Raw genomic sequence first — 21,744 nt, forward strand, 5'->3', positions numbered from 1 at the left:
GCAGATCGGTAGGGAAGCAAGGGGCCCCATTTTCCATTCGTCAACAGTTTATACGAGCCGGCTGTGCCACATTCCATTCTTCGGTCAGCTGGCTTGAAGATCCTCGGTTGGGCATCTTATATGCACCACACTGCATAAGTGTGTCACGCTGCAGCTAGGGACTGCGCAAAGACCTGGTTTCCAACTTTCTATTGTTAAATATCTCATTATATGCTGTGTCATGGGTGTTACTGTTTTCAGACTCTTGGCGATCCATAGATTTGCTGAGGCCTAAAGAACCAGTGCATTATTTCAAGAATATTGATGGCAGTATTTGGGTAAACATCTCCTTCTGGAAAAGATGAATTTTGACTCCATCTCGAAGTGCTACAAATGTCTTCGAAGCAAGAAATTAAACGATGGCCAACAAATGCTGCCATATATTAAATACATATATTATAAGTGGAGATAAATAGGGGAATTATGGACGAGAATAAAACTTGAGAAACACTAGAGGATTTGGAAGCATTCTACGCAATGGATGATCATCTATATAAATCACACTGCACGTATTACGAACAAGGATCTGGATGTTGTTCAGATAACGAGATCGCAGATCATGAACTTCTTGGATAGGCATTCAGAATGATTAGCGAGCAGCAAAAGGCCAGGCAATACGACGGCTCCTAAATCCCATATTTGCACCATAGCTGGTTCCATTCATCCAAGAGCCCAGGACGCTTCTAGTCAAGTTACAGAACATCTTTAGAACAACAAGGCCGTTGATTTGATACCCATCTTTTGATCTTTAGCAGTAATTACTCTCTCCAGTTGAAAATTGTACCTTATTTAGAAGTAAAATGATCGATATTAGAATAATCAGGTCAACATCATTTATAGCTAGTCTTTTAGGCGTGAACTCAGCCTCACTATAAGCCCGGAAGATCAAAGTCATATTTTTAGTTCAATTGAGTCGATCACTACTACCAGTTCTGGTTTGGTGAGTTAACTATAAGATGGTCATGAAAAAATCACTCTAATTTTCGACCAGTGCACCATTCTCATCTATTATAAACCACGCTATAAGACTCCCTGAGTAGGTAAAAAGGTCGATATCACCTGGCTTTGTAAAGTTTAGAGAGGTATGGCAACCTATTCTCCATTGATAAGAAATACCCTAACATCACGTAGAGTGCTATTATATAGGAGGCTTTACGCATAAACCCTCCTACTCCAGGTCGATTACCACGGGTCGTTCCGCCCCAAGGAATATATCATAAGGCCGACTTCATACCGGGGGGTGTAAGTAACTAAACTTGCCTCTACCTTGAGAGTAAGACTCATGACTAATAACAGCGTATATAGAGGATAGTTTCTAGCAGTACCTATTCGATTCACCAAAACCCCTGGACAGCGAACGTGGAGGACGTGAATCCGTGGCAGAATTCTGGAAACTAAACGCGGATCCTGAACAGATGGCCATTGACGCTCTTTTTGGCTGTGTCTTGGTGGTTGTAGCCTCGCATTCTGGTTTATATATCTCGCACCACTAGGAAGTTTCTCCATTCTGTCCCGGCAACTGGGTAATTTGAACGGATAAATATTTCCAAAAAAGGAGTTCTGGACGTGATTGAGAGCGGAGCTGGAGATGATATGCCAGCTTTAGCTATATTTACAGGCAAGAGTGGTGCTTTCGAGGCTAAATATGAGCCAAAATCTAACGTTGCTAGAAGATCTAACCCGGGTCGTCCATAATATGTCCATGTTTATAACTCCAAGGTCCATTAGCTTGCAAATCTGGTTTCAAGACTGGTGGGTGTTAAGACGGAAATTTTCACATATGAGAATAAGGGGACAAACCAGCCAGCTGAGGGAATTGTTTTCTTTCAGTCTGATCCTCCTGACGGACTTTCGGATTATGATGGGCAAGTGGCTATGTCGAGGCTCTGGAGAGACGTGTGATTTTTCAGGAGATGTAGACTCTTTTGGTAAAATAAAAGGCCGGCAGCTAAGGAATGCCGAGGTTAGAGGATAATTCAAGGAATGGGGATTCGATGTAGCGGATTTGGATCCATATGAAATTTACATAATTGAATCTATGGAGTGCTTTATGTGGAAGTTTGAAACAGCCCCTATGCCGCTACCTACCTTCACAGGTTTTCTTCACCAATGAATATTCAAGTTTGTGAAATGTTGAGTCATTTCTCTAAAGAAAAAAGATAGTAGATGAAAAATGAATAGATTCATAGAGATAACGTTGAGGTTGTACCGAAGTAAGAGGTAAGTGGAAGTTAAATTATTCCATTATAACTTCCATTTCCACGCTTTACCAGCAGAACCTTCTATTCTAACCCAGAAAGTTGCACAGCTAGCCGCAAATAACAATATCCCGACGGTGATAGCAACCCTCTCGTAGTGCGAAGGACCACTGAGTGCCGACTGTCCAGGTATAAGTAAACCTGTCAAAGGTGTTCCCAACAGAGCCCCCGCACCTCGAATAAAGTACAATGCACCATTCACCGAGGTGAAATGCTTCACACCGAACAGCTCAATCAGACTGGCCGGAAAGAGTGAAATATAAGCACTGCCAAAGGCACCGAAAGATATAGCGAAAAAGATGAACAACACATCCGCAGTCTTACTAGAAATAGTATCATCAGCAAACGTAGCTGGCAGCCAGAATGCGAATACTGCCACACTACTTAACACTGTGGTGGCATATAACACATTCAATCGGCCTAGCTTATCTGCAGTATAACCAATCACAATGCGAGATACGAAGTTAGCCGCATTACTGATGGTGATAAAGTTATCTGCCATGCTATCACTGTATCCGAGGGACCGAGCAAAGGCAGCATAGAAGAACAAGGGTGTTGAATACCCAGTCGACTGCAAGAAGCATCCTAAGGCCTGTGCGACAAACTTCTTTGACTTGGCAACTTCCAAGTTCACCAGGGGAACCTTGAGCCAGCCGGTCTTCTTAGATAGCCCGGCAGTCTGTTCAAGGAGTTTAGCTTGGAAACTCGGTTCCCAGCGTAGGAGAAGTCCAGAAATCGGCACAAATAAAACATTCAAGCAACCAGAAATACGTAGCGCATTTCGAAATCCAATGCTAGAGGTGATGGCGCGCAGAATAGGCGGCCAGACCATAGCACCGCAGGCAGAACCGGAGATGACAATACCCATGGCAAGTCCACGCCGCTTATCGAACCATGTAGGTGCGACAGACATGGTTGGTACATAGACCATGCAGGTCCCGACTCCCACTAACACCCCATGTGTTAAAGCGAACTCCCACACGTACTCACTCAGACTGGCGAGGATGCAACCAAGGCCGAAGACTACGCCGCCCGCCATGATGACTGGCTGGGGGCCATATAATTTAGCCCAGGCACTGATGAAGGGTCCGCCCATGGACATTATTGCTATAGATAGTGTACCAATAAGACTAATGATCGAAGAGGATGCTCCTGTGAATGGTGTATTTGGCTCTTGTGCCAACTCTTCGTAAATCGCCTGGTATACTCCGTACGTGAAGATGATTCCACAGGTCATGAACATTGCCATGAAGCCGGCGGCGACAACCAAGATATGTTGACTAATACAGATTAGTATCTCTTTCCCTGAGAATTTCGGACGGTGCGCAAATCTTGAAAGTTTTTTGACCTCCATCTCAAAGATACAGACTTACAAACCTGAAGATCTAGGTGACGACTCATTTTGCACCTCATTGTGCGGTGCTTCTTCAGTTGGCTTACGCTCAGCACTGTCGTTCACGTCGACAAGCTCTCCCTTTTCAACCATCGCTGTCACTTGTAAGAAAGAAAACAGCAGAAGAAATTAGACTGCGATAAAGGCCTCGGCAATAGCGGCATTCCTCTGCCGAAGTGGGTAACCCCCACACGGATTGATATACTTCTAGGAAACCCCATATTGTGGCTACAACAGATGTGCGCGCTCAGTAGCAAGTATATCGCAAATACAATCGCCCAAAGCGATGGTTGTTTGGCTTTTTGAGAATCTTGTGACCCCATTGAGAGGTTTGCTCGATCTTTCGATCGTGATTTTTGATAGTGTTCCGGCATAAGAAATATCCATCGGCAAAACGTATGGGGGATTATCCGAACAAAAATAACCTTGGGACTAGTATATCAATGTCATGTAATATCAGGAGTGCATTATATCAAGTAGAACCCCTAAATATATGCGAATAACTTCACCATGGGATTCTTGACTAATATTTGAAGATTATATAAAACCCAACTGAGGCTCTATCGTCATGTGATGACGTATTCCACGTGTTCTTTATCGCGCGTTTCTCCAACTTTCTTCGACAGCTCAATTCGACATGTCGGGAATCACACCCTCAAATGTGGTTATAATTCACCCGGATCTAGGTATTGGAGGTGCTGAAAGACTGATAATCGATGTCGCGCTAGCCCTACAGAACCGCGGCCACCGTGTAACAATTTACACTTCCCATCGCGACAAGTCACACTGCTTTGAGGAAGCGCGAGATGGCACCCTTGACGTGCGCGTGCGTGGAAACACCATATTCCCTGCGCATATATTCGGCCGCCTTCATATCCTCATGGCTTCCTTGCGTCAGCTACACTTGACAGTGTCACTATTGTCGGAATTGAGATCTCGGAAGAAATCAACACCGGAGAACGGCAGCAAAAAAACCGACGAGAACGAGAACCAAGACGATATATTCATTGTCGATCAATTGCCCGCCTGCGTACCCATTCTGAAAACCTTCGGCCAACCACTCGAGTCCCGCCGCCAACGAATCCTGTTTTACTGCCATTTTCCAGACCAATTGCTCGCACGACGAAACGAGGGAGGCTCCATTCTCCAACTAGCAAAGCACATTTATCGGATTCCATTTGATTGGTTTGAAGGATGGGCCATGAGTGCCTCGGACCGCGTCGTTGCGAACTCGAAATTCTCGCGTGGAGTTGTGCAGCAGGTTTTTGGGAGTGAGGCTTTAGGAGAAGTCGAGGTGGTCTATCCATGTGTGGATACAGATTCTAAGGCCGCTGAGCCCGCAACTCAACCGGCAGAAGCTCTCTGGGGTGGTAAGAAGATATTCTTGAGCATCAATCGCTTTGAGCGGAAGAAGGATATGGCGTTGGCTATCCGTGCCTATAACGGATTGAGTGCGGAATCGCGAAAAGGAACACGTTTGGTGGTTGCTGGTGAGTATTTTTTTTAATCAGATTTTTTACTTTTATAAAGTGCTGACTTGGTTATTGTCTAGGTGGTTACGATAACCGAGTCCAAGAAAACGTCCAGTACCACCAAGAACTTGATAGCCTCGCGACTGGCCTTGGTCTCAAGACTGCGACAGCAAAGACAGTCGTAACTGCGCTTGGAATTTCCAATGAGATCGATGTTCTGTTCCTTCCCTCCGTCTCCACCACCTTCAAAGATACCTTGCTAGGCCAATCCAGCCTCCTTCTCTATACTCCGATTAACGAACACTTTGGCATTGTCCCCGTCGAGGCTATGCATGCGGGTCTTCCAGTGCTAGCTTCTAATACAGGGGGACCTTTGGAAACAATTGTTGAGGGTAAAACGGGCTGGCTCCGTGATGCGCACGCTGTCGACGAATGGACGGCGGTAATGGAGAAAGTTCTCCACGGACTGAGCCCTGAAGAGATTGACCAGATAGCAGCAGCTGGCAAATTTAGAGCTGCGCATGAGTTCTCCCTCACAGCTATGGGTAATCGGTTGGAAGGAGAGATCTCCACTATGCTATCAACACCGAGGCGTCCCTTCCATGGATGGACGCAGGTGTTTGTTGCGCTGGCTCTTTTCGTGGCCGTTCTTACCAACATTGCCATTTTTATTTTCGGACATAGTTTCACGTAAATAAATTAAACAATTCCAAAATACCCTCCACTCCCTTTTTTTCCCTCAACACCACTTCCAGTACATTTGCGAATTAAAGGTCACATGACTTCGTGACGTCGCGTTACAGTACCGCCATAATAACACATGCCGCCAGCAACTCTCAAGATGCCCGAAGTCATTGACCTGATCTCCTCAGATCCACCTATTTCTGAAAGGGATCAACTGCGGCAGACGCAACTGTTATCCCGCCGCACACCTACTAAACCTCCGTCCAATCTCCAGGAAGTGATCTCGTCCGACCCTATCGATGCCCCATGTTTCACATATAATGATGCGCTTCAGTTTGACCAGCCAGCAAAAAAGCGACGCGTTAGCAAAGACATCTCCCCTCTCCGACAATCAACCACTGTAAAAGATGTGGCGGGACCAAATCTTCGTTCCTCTTTCCTGTTCTCGGACGATGATTTCAGCTTGCCACCTTTCAATCCCGCCGCATCGAGAAAGGATTCAAAAATCATTGGAGACGAATCCGATCCCATTATGTTTACCTCATCTGCACCTGAGCTCTCCACCAAAATCAAACAGAAATCAAATCTCTCTACTGGTGCTAAAGCAAACACGCAGTATTCTGATATCATTACTCTTGATGACGACGACGAAGATCCGTGGAAAAAAGCTGCGAAAAATCAAGCTCCCACTGTATTGACGCAGGAGAGTATTGACGAATTTAGCGATCCTTTCTCCATGCCTGGGTTTGCGGAAATGATTGGCCTATCGCAACCTGGCAAAACAGCCTGCAAAACAGTCTTTTCCAGCAAGACTGCCAGGCTGCTGTCTACATTGAATACGAAACACAATAAGCCTAAACCAACTGGAACTTCAGAATTGCCTGGAGCTAGAAAAGATCAGGTGACTAATAATATTTGTACCTTTTCTGACTCCGATGACTTGGACTTAGACGAGCCTGTCGAGCCACGGCGACATGCCAAAAAATCCAGCAAGACTTCAACAGAAGACAAGGAGGCAAAGGCAAACGCGCGGGCAGCCCTCAAAATGAAAAAAGATCAAGAGCGTCAGCTCGAGAAGGAGCGGAAGCAGCAGCTCAAGGAAGAAAAGACCAAGCAGAAACAGTTAGCAGCGGATATCTCCGAGGTGAACAAATTGAAGGTTGATAAGAAAGATTCCACGCCAGAGATGATAATTGACATATCAGCGTCCATGGAGGGAACCAGTGTGGGGAATCAAACTGTCGAGTACATGAAGCGCCTTGGAGTTGAGCATAACTTTGTTACAAGCCCGGTTCCGAATATTGTCAAATGGCGACGAAAGATGAATGCCACGTACAATGAAGATGCTGGTCACTGGGAACCATGTCCATCACACATAAAAGAGGAGAAAAATATTTTATGCTTGGTTTCCGCACAGGATTTTGTTGATATGGTGATTACATCCCCAGATGGCGAGGAAGAAGAGTCACTGGACGTTCACGTTTTGAAAGTGAGAAGCCTATACCCGGATTGCAAGCCGATCTACCTCATTGAAGGTCTGATGTCTTGGATGCGCAAAAATCGCAACTCGCGAAATAGAGCGTATCAAGCCGAAGTCCTGCGTCAATATGACGAGTCTCTTCATACCCCTGCAGATGCCCCTGATCCGCCCCGTCGACGGGGCAGGAAGCCCAAGAATAAACCAGAGACCACCCCACCTGTTGATGACGATACAATCGAAGATGCCCTACTTACATTGCAAGTGGCGCATTCGTGCTTGATCCATCATACCAATGCACCGCCGGAGTCCGCAGAGTGGATTAAAAACTTCACCGAGCACATTTCTACCATTCCATATCGACGGGAGCGCATGGAAGGTAACGATGCCGCTTTTTGCATGGACGTTGGTCAAGTCAAGTCTGGAGAAGATAAACATGACACTTTCGTGAAAATGCTCCAGGAAGTGAACCGAGTCACTGCTTCCATGGCATATGGTATCATGAATCAATACCCTTCTGCAACCGACCTAAGCCTGGGAATGCACATACACGGGCCTAAGATGCTGGAGGATGTAAAGGTACGCGATTCTCATTTCGCTGGTCTCAATCTTCTTTGTTCCCATTACTAACACTTTGAACAGAAATCCGCAAATAAAAATGGCGGGTTGGCAGACTCGCGCATTGGCCCTGCCGCTAGTAAACGGCTTTACAAAGTGTTTACAGGCCTAGACCCGACTTCCGCAGATGTATAGTCTGCTTTCATTTTTTATTTCATTTTATGAACCTGACTAGGTAATTGACTTCCAAGATGTCTGTGGCCCGCCAATGACTTGGTGAGAAAAAAAGCTAGGTAGATAGGGCAAAGAGATAGCAGGGACGAGAAAGCACTTAGGACTTGCGAATCAGGTCTCCTCAGTCTTACTTCACCAGTCTAGAATTGATAAGCGGTAACAAAATTCCAACAAAAAGAACAAACCTGCACGGGAAAGGAATGTTCTATATCTGGATGTTTTCTCCGGGATACTTAGTCAACTTCGCATTTATATCGGCAGGAAAACAGTCCGCGCGATGGTACCGTCGGCACGATCCGCCTATCTAGGTAGTAACCGGATCATGATTCCGTGGTTCATGCCGCGGTAGTTATCAAGGCCAATTCTCGAATCTTAATTTTTATCTTATCAGATGAATGATAGTAAATACTTTCAAATTGGTTTCTACGGAATTATTTATTATCGATTTTCCGGCTCACCTTATCGGTGGAGTCACGAAGTCTCAATGCTCCACATCTGGAAAATCCCAAGATCCCCACAATGAATTCACTAGTTCCCCTGGCAAAGCTTAACATATAATAAGGGGCTATACCGGTTTGGTACTAGCGACACACTAGCAGGCAAGGCTACAGGATAATACAACTTACCCAGGCGGGAATTTTCTTTAGTATGATCGATTGATTTGATTGATAATAGCCCCTTATGCCGCACCAATCCCACCCTACAAACTCCATGTCTAAGCGTGTTGTTTACTAACGACATTCGCCAATTCCATACTCAAATTGCGTTTAGAGAAGGGAAATATGGCGTTCAGAGACTGTTAGTTTCTTTCTTAATTGGGGCTCTGGTATTATCAGCCTTCCAATTATTGTTTCAGCGATCAGGAATTTGTGTCGTGTCAGGCAATGAACGCTTTTGAACGCGAATTTGGAATTTATCGTAGAAAGACAAAAATTTATAAGCCGGCACCGTCATTTACTTCGCTATGCAGCAGTTTGGAAGCTGGTGGATAGCTCGCTGGTGAGTTCCTTCAATTCTTCAAACTTGGAATTCTCCCTGCATCCTTAACTTCCTCGGTGTATGGATCGCCTCTCTCAATGAAATGTTTGTGATGATGCTAGGGACTCTCGTGGCTGTAGCTAAAAAAAAAAAAAAAAGAAAAGCATTTCTCGCGAGTTTTATTGATGAAAGCAGAAGCATGAAGGACTGGGAATGGAGCTACGTGTTTTGAGAGGGTGGAAGAAGTGACTTTGCTCGATAACGACCATCTTGGTGAATACCCTCTGGTCTTTGAGTCTTACCAGGAGGATGGCTGTTACGCCGATAGGGCCATCACATCAATTGGAAGATCAATAAGAATGAGTAAATACTCGCTCTTCAGATTTGATATCTGTATGAGCTTTTTGACGTCTATCAATTTTAGCATGACTCAATTCTGCCTATGTGAGGTTCTAAGGTTTGTATCGGTATAAAAAATCATTTTGATGAAATAGCTATGTAGATGTTATAAGTGAAGAACCTTGGAATAACACGAACAGTAGGGAATAAGAAATGAATAGGTAAGCTGCTTTGCTGAAAATGAGGGTGAACTTGCATGCAGGGATGGAGCGCCATTGTACATCGCTAAAACAATGCATTCAAAATTGGAAACGAAGATGTTTATACGCCAAGAATGAAGGATATGCGGACTGGAAAGAAACCTACACAACAACACCTCGCTTCCTCCAGCCTCTCCACGCAACAAACCAGGCAATTATAGCAATCCACACACTGACAGTGCAGCCAACAGCCCAAAGACCATAGCACCGCCAGCCATGGCACTGACCATCCGGCGAGCCTGCGTCCGGACTACTATCCAAAGCACTTTGGTAAGCGGCCGAGTAAATGACGCCCCAAAGTGCAGCGCCGATGGCAGGTACCATGGCAACAATGCCCCAGTTTGTCGCAAAGTTCTCCACTCCCCACACAACAGATATGATGATAGGCACGAGTGAGAAAGAACTACCGTAGCCGAAGCCGACAAGCGCAGTGGTGAGATGAAATAGAGGCGGCTCCTCTTGAGTTAATGGAGAGGCGAGGAGGAGATAGCCGGTTGAGAGGAGAATTGCTGATGGGATGAGGAACACCATTCGCGAAAGAGTCAGAAATTTGGTTGGCCGGGTAAATCCTGTTGTGGGCCGGCGCCTGTTTTCGGGGATTGGTGGGAACAAATGTGTTGCTACTGGGGCAAAGAAATCTGAAAGGGAGCCTGTGAGGAGTCGGGCGATCGTTGATGTTAATGCAATCGTGGTGACATGTGTTGATGGTAAACCGGCTGGTGGAGGCGCTGTCGACAGATAGGAGCTTGGGGTTAGAGTTGGGATGATGGTACCAAGCTGGAATTGATAAGTTAGCCCCGATACCCAAAGCGAGTACAGCCAATTTTGAACTAACATTGTTGATGTAAGACTCGCCAGGTCCGGTGACCAGGAAGAATCCCAAGGCCAGCCACCACATGGTGGGATCTTGAAGAAACACGCGGGTTTCATAGTTAAGCAGCCAGTTCTTCTTCCGGCGCTCCTCCTCTTCGCGCTCCTTTTCACGCCGCTGCTCTGCTTGCTCGGCCTCAGACAGAGTCACCGATTCCTCATCGTTGCTATCGGCAGTAAAGGTACCATACTCAGCCGCATCTCTCACTTCGTTCCGAGGCCGGAAGAATTCGCTTTCTTCCAGCAGCCCGCTGCGCTCAAGATCCTCCACAGTTTCATCAATGTATTGTTCTTCCTCGTCATCGTCGACAATCCGAAGCAGGAAGGTGCCTATCACCCCAATGATAATGAGCAGAAGACCGAGGAAAAAAAAGTATCGGAACACATCGACATCGCCCCGAGAGCCGTCGACATTACGCTCACACAGCAGATAGGTCGCCACCTGGCTCTGCCACATACCACTAAGACCAAATGCAGCAATTGGAATTGCAAGCATAATTCCCTTGTGCTTTCCCCGGCCATAATTCTTCGCGCACGTCGCCACGGCGCCGAGATACATACAACTAGTAGCCATGCCGATAGCAATGAAGGCCACTATCATCACCCAGAAGGGCCACCCAGAGCCACCAGCATCTGGAGGTGGACCACTCTTGTACGTGAATGCAGCAAGAATGTATCCAATCCCAAACAGCACTGCCGAGCCCAATGCCAAGGGTGACGGGCTGTATCGATCGCACAGGTACCCGAACAACGGAACGAACAAGTACATTGACACCGCAGCCGCGATCGAAACACCATTAACGCGAAGTTGAGTGTAACGGAGACGTGTAAGCAGTAGATGCCCGTATAGAGAAAATGCGGTTATACTACCTGCGCCCAGACTATAAGACAAACGTCAGTGCCCAAGAAGCTCCCTAGTAAGAGATGTACAAGATTAAATAATACCAGGTAATGACACCCCAGACAAAACTAGTGATTCGAATAACTTCTTTGTGTAATTGCCGCCGATCCCGCTCAAGAATACCATCAACCACATTGCTTAACAGTCCATCCTCGCTAGAGATGGATAGTCGCGAGCGAAGCGATCCAGTAGGTGATCGTTCTAGACCCCTACTCCTACTTCGGAAACGCTCATTGTCACCGTCTTCTGCGGTGTCATCTTGACGGATTGACCGGTTCGCATCGAAGTCCCGCCTACCAATAGACATGGTGCTCAGGACGGGTCGCAAGCAGATGAAGGGCCAGATGCGTGAGAGGGGGTAATGAGCGAGTATTTAAAGGAGTGGTGGTAGATTGAAAAGCAGGCTGGATTCTGTAAGTATTCTGTACACGCAAGAGCACGCAAGAGTTGGAGATTTAGCCTTGCGGGAGGTTGGTGGAGGTTGGAGGTTGGTGAATGATGGCGTCAGCTGGGTGGATCGGTTGGTTTGTTGTTTCAGCTTCTGTAAAGTGGTTGATTGGGTATCAACACAGCGTCGTTATTGGTCTAAAGGTGAGGTGAGTACCTTTGTATCATCACTTACCCAGAATAAACAGCTTGCCTAAGTTGGTTGCGGAGAGCTTACTGCTTATCGCCGATCATGTGATATCGACCGAGGTTAAGGTTTATCTATGAGTTGTAAATAACCCACGCCGTTACACAGGTATAGTTATAGTCCCAAAGTTTTAAACCGGCACCACACCACTATCTCTTTAGATGTCTAGCTAAAACTTATAAGGATTAGAGATTACATACTAGATTAGAACTTCCTAAAGTTTAAGCACGATCTAAAATTAACTCGTGGTGTGGTGGACTAAGAACTAGAATTCGACTAGAATTAAAGATTTTTGATAGGGTACGGACATTCCCTGACCAATAAAAGATCTCGATTTCCACCCCATCCTCTAATAAGAGCATCGAATTCCTCCCGTCGGTATCCACATGAGCAAACATGCATACATTTCCCATTTCCCATTTCCATCTCTACATTTCCAGTAGTTTCTCGGTAGACTCGCTCGAGATATACATCGTCCTGCAGAGTGTTGTGGTCTAGAGTCCGAAGACTAGAGAGACCAGGACAGTTCGCGCGCGCGGCCTGTTGTCAGCCCCGATCAGTCATTCTCCACGCATCACATGAACTTCAAATGCCGGACCTTGAACCGGCCAGTCAGTCGCTTGCCAGGCGCATGCCAAAGCTGCAGCAAGTCGCCGGTACAACTTCTGTGTCTAACCATGGCGGAAAGATTAACAGCTCTCTTTTTCAACGATGGAACGATTTTGCAGCCGAAATTTGGCAAGAACTTCAATCTGTTGACCTGACTGTCCCCGTTAGCGTCGACCCCATAATCGATAGCTATATTGTCGGCAGCGAGCTTGGACTCACGGCAAGGTTCGCGAAGCACGCATGCGACCCCGTCAACAACGTATTTATTGCGATTAACCACTCAATGCGCTTTGCAGACCGACAGGTAGCAATGCCATCCTCTGCTATTATTCCAGATATCGTGCTCGTAGATAACAATGACGGTACTCCAAATTTGAAAGTCGCAATGCCTATTAAGCTGAAGACTTTTTGGACGTGGGCCCTAGAAAGCTTTACGCATCCGATAACTTATGCTACATTTTATTCTCTTGAACCTCATCTAGCTTAGCTGATTGAGCAAATGCGAGACACCAATACTAGACTTGGGATCATCTCTACGTATAAGGCCACGATCTTTGTCAAACGTGTTGGGGATGCTCAATTCTCCATTAGCGATGTCTTCCTTCAGCATTCGGTAAGCTCTGCAACAAAGCCATCGACAAAGGAAGCCATCATGGGCATGGCCCTTATGGCTATTTCTCTCGGCCCATACGTGGAATCTGATGACTTCGATGCTAGACAGCTATTATACACAACACTGACAGCTTCAGACCGACCGTCATTTTTCCGCCTTCGAGGTGATCATCCCTCACCCCACCAAGCCAAAAATCCTACTCATCCTGCTGGTAAGGAGGTGCAATCTTCTCTCCCTACACAGTCTTATTCCGCTTCAGGTGAATACGGAACAATCTTCTTTGGAGAAAATGGTGTTGGGATGGACTCGGTTACTGTGACAAAGTTGGTCCATGGGCAAACAAAGGATACATTGTTCAAGGATACTGATGACCAGACGAAGTGGCTTGACAAGACGAAGGCCATATTTGAAGCAGACTGGCATGGAGAACAGGTTATCGTGAAATGCTGGACCGAGTCGGAAAACAACGAGTCGAGCTACTTGAACGAAAGCATGGTTTATATGAAACTCCAGATTCAGAACCCAGAAGGGTACCCATTCTTGGCTTCTGGTAAGAGCTGCGGAGAAATTTGCTGCTCGTCAATTTTCCCGTTCGGGTACGCCCTTGTCATATCGAAGGTAGGGGGTTCTCCCCTACTTGGCCGAATGACAACGATGTCAGTCGAACGTAGGGGCTTCATTCGGAGCCAAATCCGTCGCGCAGTAAGCGTCTTCCGTGCCTGTGGTCTTATCATCACTGATTGTGGCCCTCACAATATACTATATGATGACAAGGAGGAGAACCCTTCAGTTTTCATCATCGATTTCGAGTATGTCCAAATCTTTCGAGATGAGGACCCTACCAAGGAATTTCCAATTCAGCCGGAAGAGCTCAGCGTATTTGGACACCGCAAGGACGATGACAATTTCAACTACTTTGAAGACAGCAATGATGATGATGATGCTGAAGATGATGAGAATGGTGAGCCTGCTTTCTAGCTCACGCATCCAAGATTCATCTTGTATCTTTTCGTGGTTCTTTTACTCGCGCTTCTTTATTAATTTTACCTTTTTCACGACAATACCTCTTAAATTCATTTTCAACATCATGTCTCTTTTTACCCAACCTTTTTCTCGACGGCTTGGAGAACTTTGGAGTTCTGGCGGCTTGCCTCTTTTCTTCTTTTCTTTCTATATTATTTTTTACTGTGATTTCAGAGATTGCTGGACTTGATCACCATCAAACATGCTTTCTTTTAGTCACTATATGAATTTAACTATCCCTCCAATAGCTTAAAAGTTTTCAGTTATCCTTTATTTGTCCAGAAAAAACCGCCGACACCTCCAATACCTTAAAATTGACTGGATCATGATTGACTACCTAGGTATATATATAGGGACGCGCTAAAACCACTACACACTTTACTTCTACCGCTACAAAAACTGCTATAACCACTACAATGCCTCAAATCTAAGGCCTATGTAGTGGTTTTAGCAAGTGAAGATTCCATAATCTATACCTTCTTGTAGTGGTTATAGTATATACCTTTAATTTAGGAGATCTGCCAGAGGGCACTGAATAGTGTATTCGTGCGAGCGAATAGGAACAGAGTAGTCAAAAATATGTATGTGTGTATTTGTAGTACAATCTACTGCAGTAAAGAGCGTATGGGAGCTGACTAATAATGCACTAAACTAAACTTGGAATCGGTCCTTTGACATCTGGCAGTAATGCCAGTTACGGAATCTGACTAATATGCACTAAAATAAATTTGGAATCGGTCCTTTGACATTAGCTTAGTCTCACCCTAATCTCACCCTGTTTATTGTGTACTCACCTTGCTCACCCTGGTCTTATCGGATATCTAAGGAGTACAAGGGTCAAAAATTGAGTAAATAATACATTAAGAAATAACTCAGTACTAGAAAATCTGGAGAAAGCCAGAAAATTGGTAAAGAGCCACGAATATACAATGAATAAGAAAATAAAAAACTAGGTTAAAAAATTGTCCACCAGTCGTATGATAAGGCAGAGGAACCAAAGGATATGTCAAGAACAGTTGAGGGCAATGTGCATCATAAGAGGTTTGCTAGGGCTTAAAGCAAGAAGAATCGAATGGAAAAACTTTGGTATCGATGGGAAATCGACTGAGGGGAAATAATAAAGCAGGGAGTCATTCATTATACAGGGGATTTGGTCGAGGGCAAGGGCATTGATCAAATGATAAAAAAGTAGAAGGGGTATGAAACAAAAGGAAAAAAAAAAGGAGAAGAGGTTAGAAGCGTATATCAATCAAGCGGTAATGGTAGTGATAGGGCGTAAAACACAACACGCTTTTGAGGGGGAGGAAGTATGGAGGTTGGGTTTAGAAGCAGTTGAGGGTACTCTTCTTCTTCTTTTTATTAAGGGCGTTCATCCGCTCTTCCAGCTGCGCACGTGCGGCTTCGGCTTCCTTGCGAGCACTGCGCTCCTCTTCGACAGCCTGGAGAGAAAGTCGAGCAGAGTTGCGCTCCTTGCGTAGAGTAGTCAGCTCATCCTCAAACTGCCAGGCCTTCTTCTTCCATGCCTCGCAGTCAGTCTTGACCTTGCTACTCTGGGCTTCGAGGTCGCCAAGAGCCTCTTCGAGAGTGGCAGTGAGCTGTTTCTCGGCATAGAGGTGCTTCTCGATGGTACGGATGCGGGCCTCTTGGTCCTCAGCAAGCTGGGCACTCACAAGCTCCTTGCTAGCATGGCGCGAGCTTGGAGGCGAGCCGGTGCCATTCGCCTGAGGAATGGTAGGGAGGGGAGGTAGGGGAATCGCAGGCGGGGGCGAAGGCAAAGAAGCAGCTGAGGCGCTCTTGCGGAGGTTAGATGTCATGGAGCTGGTGCGGTCAAGGGAAGCTTCTTGAGTTCCGCTGTTCTTAAGCTGCAGCTGGTGAGGTGTTAGTAGAAGTTCTTGCATCTATAAAATTTGACGGGACTTACCTCGAGTTGCTCAATCCGCACCTTGTACGTCTCAATCTCATTATCAAGAATCACAATTCTAGCCTTGGCATCCTCTAGCGCCTGGTCACGCTCTTGTTGGATGACAGACAGACGGTTGTGATGCTGATCGAAGCTGCTCGTGATCTGTTCCTCAAGCTCTTCGACCAGGCGTACACTCTTCTCCTTCTCGGCAGAAATCTCCTCAACCAGAAGCTCCTTCTTCTTGATCTGCTCATCTTTCTGGCGAATAGAATCCTCCAGTGTTGCAACTAGAAGAGCCAGCTCATTGACCTTGGCATCTTGAGTGGCGCTCTTCTTTGACAACTCTTCAAGATCACCACCCTGTGTGTTGACGGTGTCTAGTTGCTTGCGCAGATCCTCATGGCTACCAATTAATTCAGTGTACTTCTCAGAGAAGTGCTGCTTCTGGGCCAAGACATCTTGGATTTGGTTGGTCAATGTGTCAGCGGTCACATCAGAATTGAGCACGACTGACACAGCCGCGAGCAGCTTGACCAGTTCATCGCGGGACTCAGCAATTTCCTTCTGCAAGGAGGCCATCGCCTGATCATGCTGAGCATCCTTATCGGAAAGATAAGAGTGAAGGTCAGCCTGAGCAGCCGCCTTGGCATGTTCTTCCAACTCCGCCAAGTCCCGGGTGTGGGTGTCCCGAAGGGATTTCAGATTGGCCTTGTGTGAGTCGATGGCAGACTTGTGGGATGCGATCTCCTGCTCCAGCTCAAGAATGTGGGAATCGCTGACGCCGCGTCCAGACTCCTTTTCGGCAAGTTGAGCGGCCAGCTGCTCTTGGGCGGCAGAAAGCGACTGCTCCAAGTTAGAGACAGTCTGATTTTTATTTGCGATAGTAGTCTTGTGCTCCTCAATGGTCTTCTTCAAGATATTTACAAGCTCCTGTTGCTTGGTTCGCTCAATTTCCAGCTCCTGGTCAACGATACCGGCACCTTCAGAGCGCATAGCCTCAACAGAAGCCAGTGCAGTCTCGAGCTCGGCTAGAGTGATTGTGAGATGAGCCTCTGAGGACTGCAAGGATTCTAGAGCAGCATGATGCTTTCCCTTCCACTGTGTTAGTTCTCCCTGCAAAGCATCAATCTTCTTGATCTGCTCCTCAGATCCAGCATCCAGGGCCTTGGTAGCGACCTCCTGAGACTGGAGAAGACCGTTGAGAGTCTCGATTTCAGATAGTAGCTGCTTTTCGCGGGCTTCGTGAGCTGCTCGGAGACCACTGAGCTGGTTCTCTTGGCTTACAACCTGATCACGAAGTTGTGTCACAAGAGCCATATCCACTGACGTAGCACCACTCATACTAGAACGTTCACGCGTCAGACCCGAGATGATGGTAGTCTTCATCTCCATCTCCTTCTTCACGTTCTGGTTTTCGGCCTCCAGAGACTGCAAACGTTCTAGTCGGACGGCCAGCTCGTGCATGGTTGCATCCAAGTGGCTATCGAAGCTCTGCATAGTTTCTGGCTTGGAGGCAAATTCTTCATTGGCCAGTATTCGCAGCGAATTAATTGACCGTTGGGCACGGTCAACACCGGACAGCAGATTTTGGCTGGTCATACGTCGGATCACCTTGAAGCCAGGTGCAGTAGGCGAATTGTTCTTGGTCCGTTGAGCTTCGGCCTCGGCCTTCAGCTTTTCAACGAGATCAAGAATATCCTCATGTTCGGCCTGGAGTTCAGTGTACTTCTGAGTCAGGGCGTTAGCACCCTCCTGGTGCTCTGCCAACATCTTCTTCATCTTTTCAACATCCTCATTGTCATGATGACCGTTTGAGGTAAAGCTGACAGGAGTGAATGGCTCTGAACCATGATCCGCCAGGGACATATCAGAAGACAGGCGCAAGGCTGGTAATCCCCCGGCCGAGGACAACTCCGAAGAGAGTGGTTGCGAGGATAAGGGTTGTCCTCCAATCTTCAAGCTCGGAGCGTTGGCATCCTCTAAAAAAGAAATGGGTCGAGTTTGCACGGGTACGACGGAGTGCCTGGATTCGTCCTCTTTATCCTGTCGAAGCTCAGCGAGAGCCTTCAAGGCTTCTTCATACTTGGCCTCAAGCGAGTCGTAATCACCCAAGACACTTTCATGGTGAAGACGAAGATCATAAAGTTCCTGGCTGACCGACTCGAGTTTGTCAGCAACAAATTTGGATTGCGCAGGGCTAGTAGCTGGCTGCTCAAGCATTGCTTCAGAGCGACGGGCTTCTAGCTTGTTAGTTGCAATTTGCAAAAGCTCAAGATCATCATCAGAGCCCTTTTTACCGTCCCGCGCAGCCTCACCGTCCTGAGTAATACCTTCAGCAAGGTCTTCGTCGGACTCCGGAATGGCGGTCTCAACAGCCTCATTCAAAACATTTAAAGAAGGCGTGTGGCGGTGTGGAATCCTGATGGGCGCGGGAGCAGGCGAGGGAGAATGAGAACCAAGCTGAGAGGCACCATTTGTGGAATCGGACGTTGCCTGCTGGTCACCCTGTAAGACTCTGTGTCGATGATCGAGATCATGGAGAAGATCGTCTAGGTTTCCAACACCGCGCTGACGCCGGATAACAAGCTCCAAGCGGTTCACTTCACGATGCATTAGCTCCATATCGGAATTAGCTTCGGCAAGACGATCTTCTAAAGTAGCAATGTACTCCTCGCAACTACTTTCATTTGCACGCGCGCGGGCCAGCTCTTTTCGCAGATCAGCCACGACAGTAGCATGTTGTTCTTCTCCAGAAGAGGCACCATCAAGCTTGGACTCCAATTCACGCAGATAGGTCTCTGTACTAGCCTCACGATCCACAGATTTTTGAATGCGGGATTGAAGTTGCGCATTAACAGTCTCGGTGTATGTGCACTTAGTCTCGCGTTCTAGTAAGGAGCTTTCAATCGTAGCCAGGGAAGATCGGGTGTCAGACAACGAAGCCTCCAAGCTTTGAATCGTTTTCTCATACTCGAGAACGACCTGCTCCACGGAGTCCGCGAAGGAGCGGGATCGTTTCATTCGCTCGACGGAATCCTGTGCATGAACCCTAGACGAGGCATCCTCAATCTCGCTTTGGGTAGCCTCTGAATCACCAGTGAGAGTGGAGATTAATTTAGTATGGCGAAGGGTGAGAGCGTTATAGCTCTCTTGAACATCCAACAATCTGTTCTGCAGATGAATTTCCCGTTCGTTGTCTCGATCGCCGCGGTCCGTGCTTGCTATTTCACGGCGCTCAGAGCCTTCAGAGTTGCGGATTTGCTGCCGAAGGAAAGCGACCTCTGCTTTCAGTCGATCAATCATGGCCTGCTTGTCACTGTCATCGGTAACCTGTTGGATTCGAGGCTTGCTCTGAATAGCCCGAGCTCGCTGTGCATACTGGATGGTGTTGATTGTCTCGCTCAAGTGAAACTCCGCGGGAGTGACACATGCAATCATGTAGGTGATTGCGCTGCCACCGAGTGAATCCTGAAGCAGGCGAGTGAGTTTTGAGTCGCGGTAAGACACGTGGGATCCAGCCTGGCGGGACGATAATTGGGAGATGACTTTGCCGAGTGCTGCAAGACCACCATTGATGGAAATACCCTCTCTAGCGCGCTCACCCGAAGCCCCCGTGTTCTTGAGCCGTTCACTACCCGCAAGATCGACGAAATGAAGCTTGCTATCCATGGTCACAGAATCTCCGCTAATAAATGAATCGAGAGGCATTGACATGCGTTTCCTCTCTGGTGTAGTGGGCGGTGCTATTGAGCTCTTGCGCTGAATGAGGTTCAAGCTAAACACGGCGTGCGATCGAGATGATTTAGCGTTTATGGCAGTGGAATCGGTTTGGCGAATCGTGGATCCGAAGTTGAGCGCTGCTACCAGGTCTTCAAGGGAGTTGATGTTGACCTGGTGTAGTCCGGTTAAAATAATGCGTCCTTTGGTGTCTTCGCGGATGGTAACATTGCTACGATCACTGTGAGGGGTCGATTCCGGAAGAAGCAGATCACGAAGTTGCTCGTTGTAGATCTGGAGAATCGCGTTAGATAGGATTCCTGTGTGTACTGTCTGGTGGAGGATGGATGCGTACCTCTACATATGTGGCCTTCAGTTGCCAAGTTTTTTCTTTCTCCTTCTCGGCATTCGGCTTCACGAAACTTGAAGCTGAGGATATGGAGTATCGCTGCGGTGTTCGGAGACCGCTTATAGGGACGGAGCCGTTGCGACTATGTTTGGGACCGTCTAACTTTTCGAACAGGAGCTGAGCTGCGCGAGGGATTATGCCTGGAACAAGACTAAAATTAGCTCATCGTCTCTCAATGCGGGAATATTCTGACTAGACAGAATATGGCCAGATGAACCCATACCTGTGTTTCCATCCTGTTCACTCGGGCCCGTCGTGCCCATAGTATACGACTTTCCAGCGCCGGATTGACCGTAGGCCAGGATCGAAACATTGTAGCCCTGAATGAATGAGCTGACACTATCGCTCAGGTATTCCCAGATGCCCTCCTGGTCAACAGTTTCCGGAAAAACTCTATCAAATACAAACAGCTTGCGTCCCTGAGGTACGTCCACAGCTAAACTTGTCGGCGTAGTAACGTGAACCATCGAAGTCTGAAATCGCTGGGGAATCAACTCGTAACCGGGATCATTGGGATTGAGCGGCGGTCGAACTCGAACAGCTGCGCAATGTCAGTATTTGCTTTTTTTTGTGCGTTGACGCTTGAAATTTGATGTAACGTCGTGTTCCGGACCTGCTGCCGCTGTTGTGCGAGCCTGACAAGCCGGTCCAGGAGCATTTCCAAGGGAACTAAACATACCAACTTTGACCGCAGTCTTGCCATCTTCGTCAGATGCGCGGCTTCCTCCATGCTTGCTGCTCACGCTCATGCGACTGTGGCTTCGTGGTGTGCGCATTACGGCACTGATAGGCCGTGGGGTAGGACCCGGGGAGGCGGGAGGAGAAGCTGTCATTTCTCACTGATTCTCCCCGACGACCTAGGTTGAGACCAGGCAAAGGAAAGGGGGGATAGAGAGTCGTGGAGATGGGAATTCAAGAAAGAAAGGGTATCGTATTCATCAGGCGCAACTCCGAGATTGACTATTGAGAGTGGATGGTCAGTTCCAACCCCTTAAATTTTTTGGGCGCACTCAATTATCGATAACAAACACACAAACAACTCACTTGAAGATTTGGATGCTTCCGCAATAACGAAGATCCCCTGAAAAGAGAAAAGGAAAGACAAAAAAGCAAAAGGCTCAACGTCTGGAGAATGACCGTGCACTCAACTGCAGGTCTAGCTCCGAAGATGAAGGGGGAAAATTATTGAGGTTTTGGAGGGGGGGCAGAGGTAGACTTTTGGTTCAGGGGAAAAACAAAGGAAATTTGAAGTCGCGATTGCCCAGCCTTACTTGACCAGGATCGGCAAGTCTCTTTTTTTGAACTGCTTTATTTTTCCATCGATTACGATTACGCAGTTCAAGGGAAAAGAGCCATAGATTACATTCCAATCG

General features: G+C 47.1%; 6 protein-coding genes across 6 annotated transcripts; 3 read left to right on the forward strand and 3 right to left on the reverse strand.

The window, feature by feature from the left end:
• Positions 1 to 2,283: 2,283 nt before the first annotated feature.
• Positions 2,284 to 3,783, reverse strand: N7495_005988 (uncharacterized protein; the record flags this gene model as incomplete). Its single annotated transcript, XM_057208639.1, has 2 exons — positions 2,284 to 3,577; positions 3,671 to 3,783. The coding sequence occupies 2 exons, from the start codon at positions 3,781 to 3,783 to the stop codon at positions 2,284 to 2,286; spliced, it is 1,407 nt and encodes a 468-aa protein (XP_057062413.1).
• Positions 3,784 to 4,327: 544 nt separating this feature from the next.
• On the forward strand, positions 4,328 to 5,856 carry N7495_005989 (GDP-Man:Man(1)GlcNAc(2)-PP-dolichol alpha-1,3-mannosyltransferase; the record flags this gene model as incomplete). Its single annotated transcript, XM_057208640.1, has 2 exons — positions 4,328 to 5,180; positions 5,243 to 5,856. The coding sequence occupies 2 exons, from the start codon at positions 4,328 to 4,330 to the stop codon at positions 5,854 to 5,856; spliced, it is 1,467 nt and encodes a 488-aa protein (XP_057062414.1).
• Positions 5,857 to 5,982: 126 nt separating this feature from the next.
• On the forward strand, positions 5,983 to 8,076 carry N7495_005990 (uncharacterized protein; the record flags this gene model as incomplete). The annotated part of the gene is made up of 2 exons (XM_057208641.1): positions 5,983 to 7,902; positions 7,966 to 8,076. The coding sequence occupies 2 exons, from the start codon at positions 5,983 to 5,985 to the stop codon at positions 8,074 to 8,076; spliced, it is 2,031 nt and encodes a 676-aa protein (XP_057062415.1).
• Positions 8,077 to 9,794: 1,718 nt separating this feature from the next.
• On the reverse strand, positions 9,795 to 11,770 carry N7495_005991 (MFS transporter; the record flags this gene model as incomplete). The annotated part of the gene is made up of 3 exons (XM_057208642.1): positions 9,795 to 10,469; positions 10,528 to 11,443; positions 11,508 to 11,770. The coding sequence occupies 3 exons, from the start codon at positions 11,768 to 11,770 to the stop codon at positions 9,795 to 9,797; spliced, it is 1,854 nt and encodes a 617-aa protein (XP_057062416.1).
• Positions 11,771 to 12,686: 916 nt separating this feature from the next.
• Positions 12,687 to 14,297, forward strand: N7495_005992 (uncharacterized protein; the record flags this gene model as incomplete). Its single annotated transcript, XM_057208643.1, has 2 exons — positions 12,687 to 13,120; positions 13,226 to 14,297. 2 exons carry the CDS (start codon positions 12,687 to 12,689, stop codon positions 14,295 to 14,297), a joined length of 1,506 nt encoding a protein of 501 aa, XP_057062417.1.
• Positions 14,298 to 15,664: 1,367 nt separating this feature from the next.
• On the reverse strand, positions 15,665 to 21,204 carry N7495_005993 (uncharacterized protein; the record flags this gene model as incomplete). Its single annotated transcript, XM_057208644.1, has 5 exons — positions 15,665 to 16,210; positions 16,264 to 20,256; positions 20,318 to 20,511; positions 20,595 to 20,912; positions 20,985 to 21,204. 5 exons carry the CDS (start codon positions 21,202 to 21,204, stop codon positions 15,665 to 15,667), a joined length of 5,271 nt encoding a protein of 1,756 aa, XP_057062418.1.
• Between the last annotated feature and the right edge of the window lie 540 nt (positions 21,205 to 21,744).

The sequence above is a fragment of the Penicillium taxi genome, assembly GCF_028828555.1.
Source record: "Penicillium taxi strain IBT 34144 chromosome Unknown utg000004l_segment0_segment0, whole genome shotgun sequence".
NCBI classification, from domain to species: Eukaryota; Fungi; Ascomycota; class Eurotiomycetes; order Eurotiales; family Aspergillaceae; genus Penicillium; species Penicillium taxi.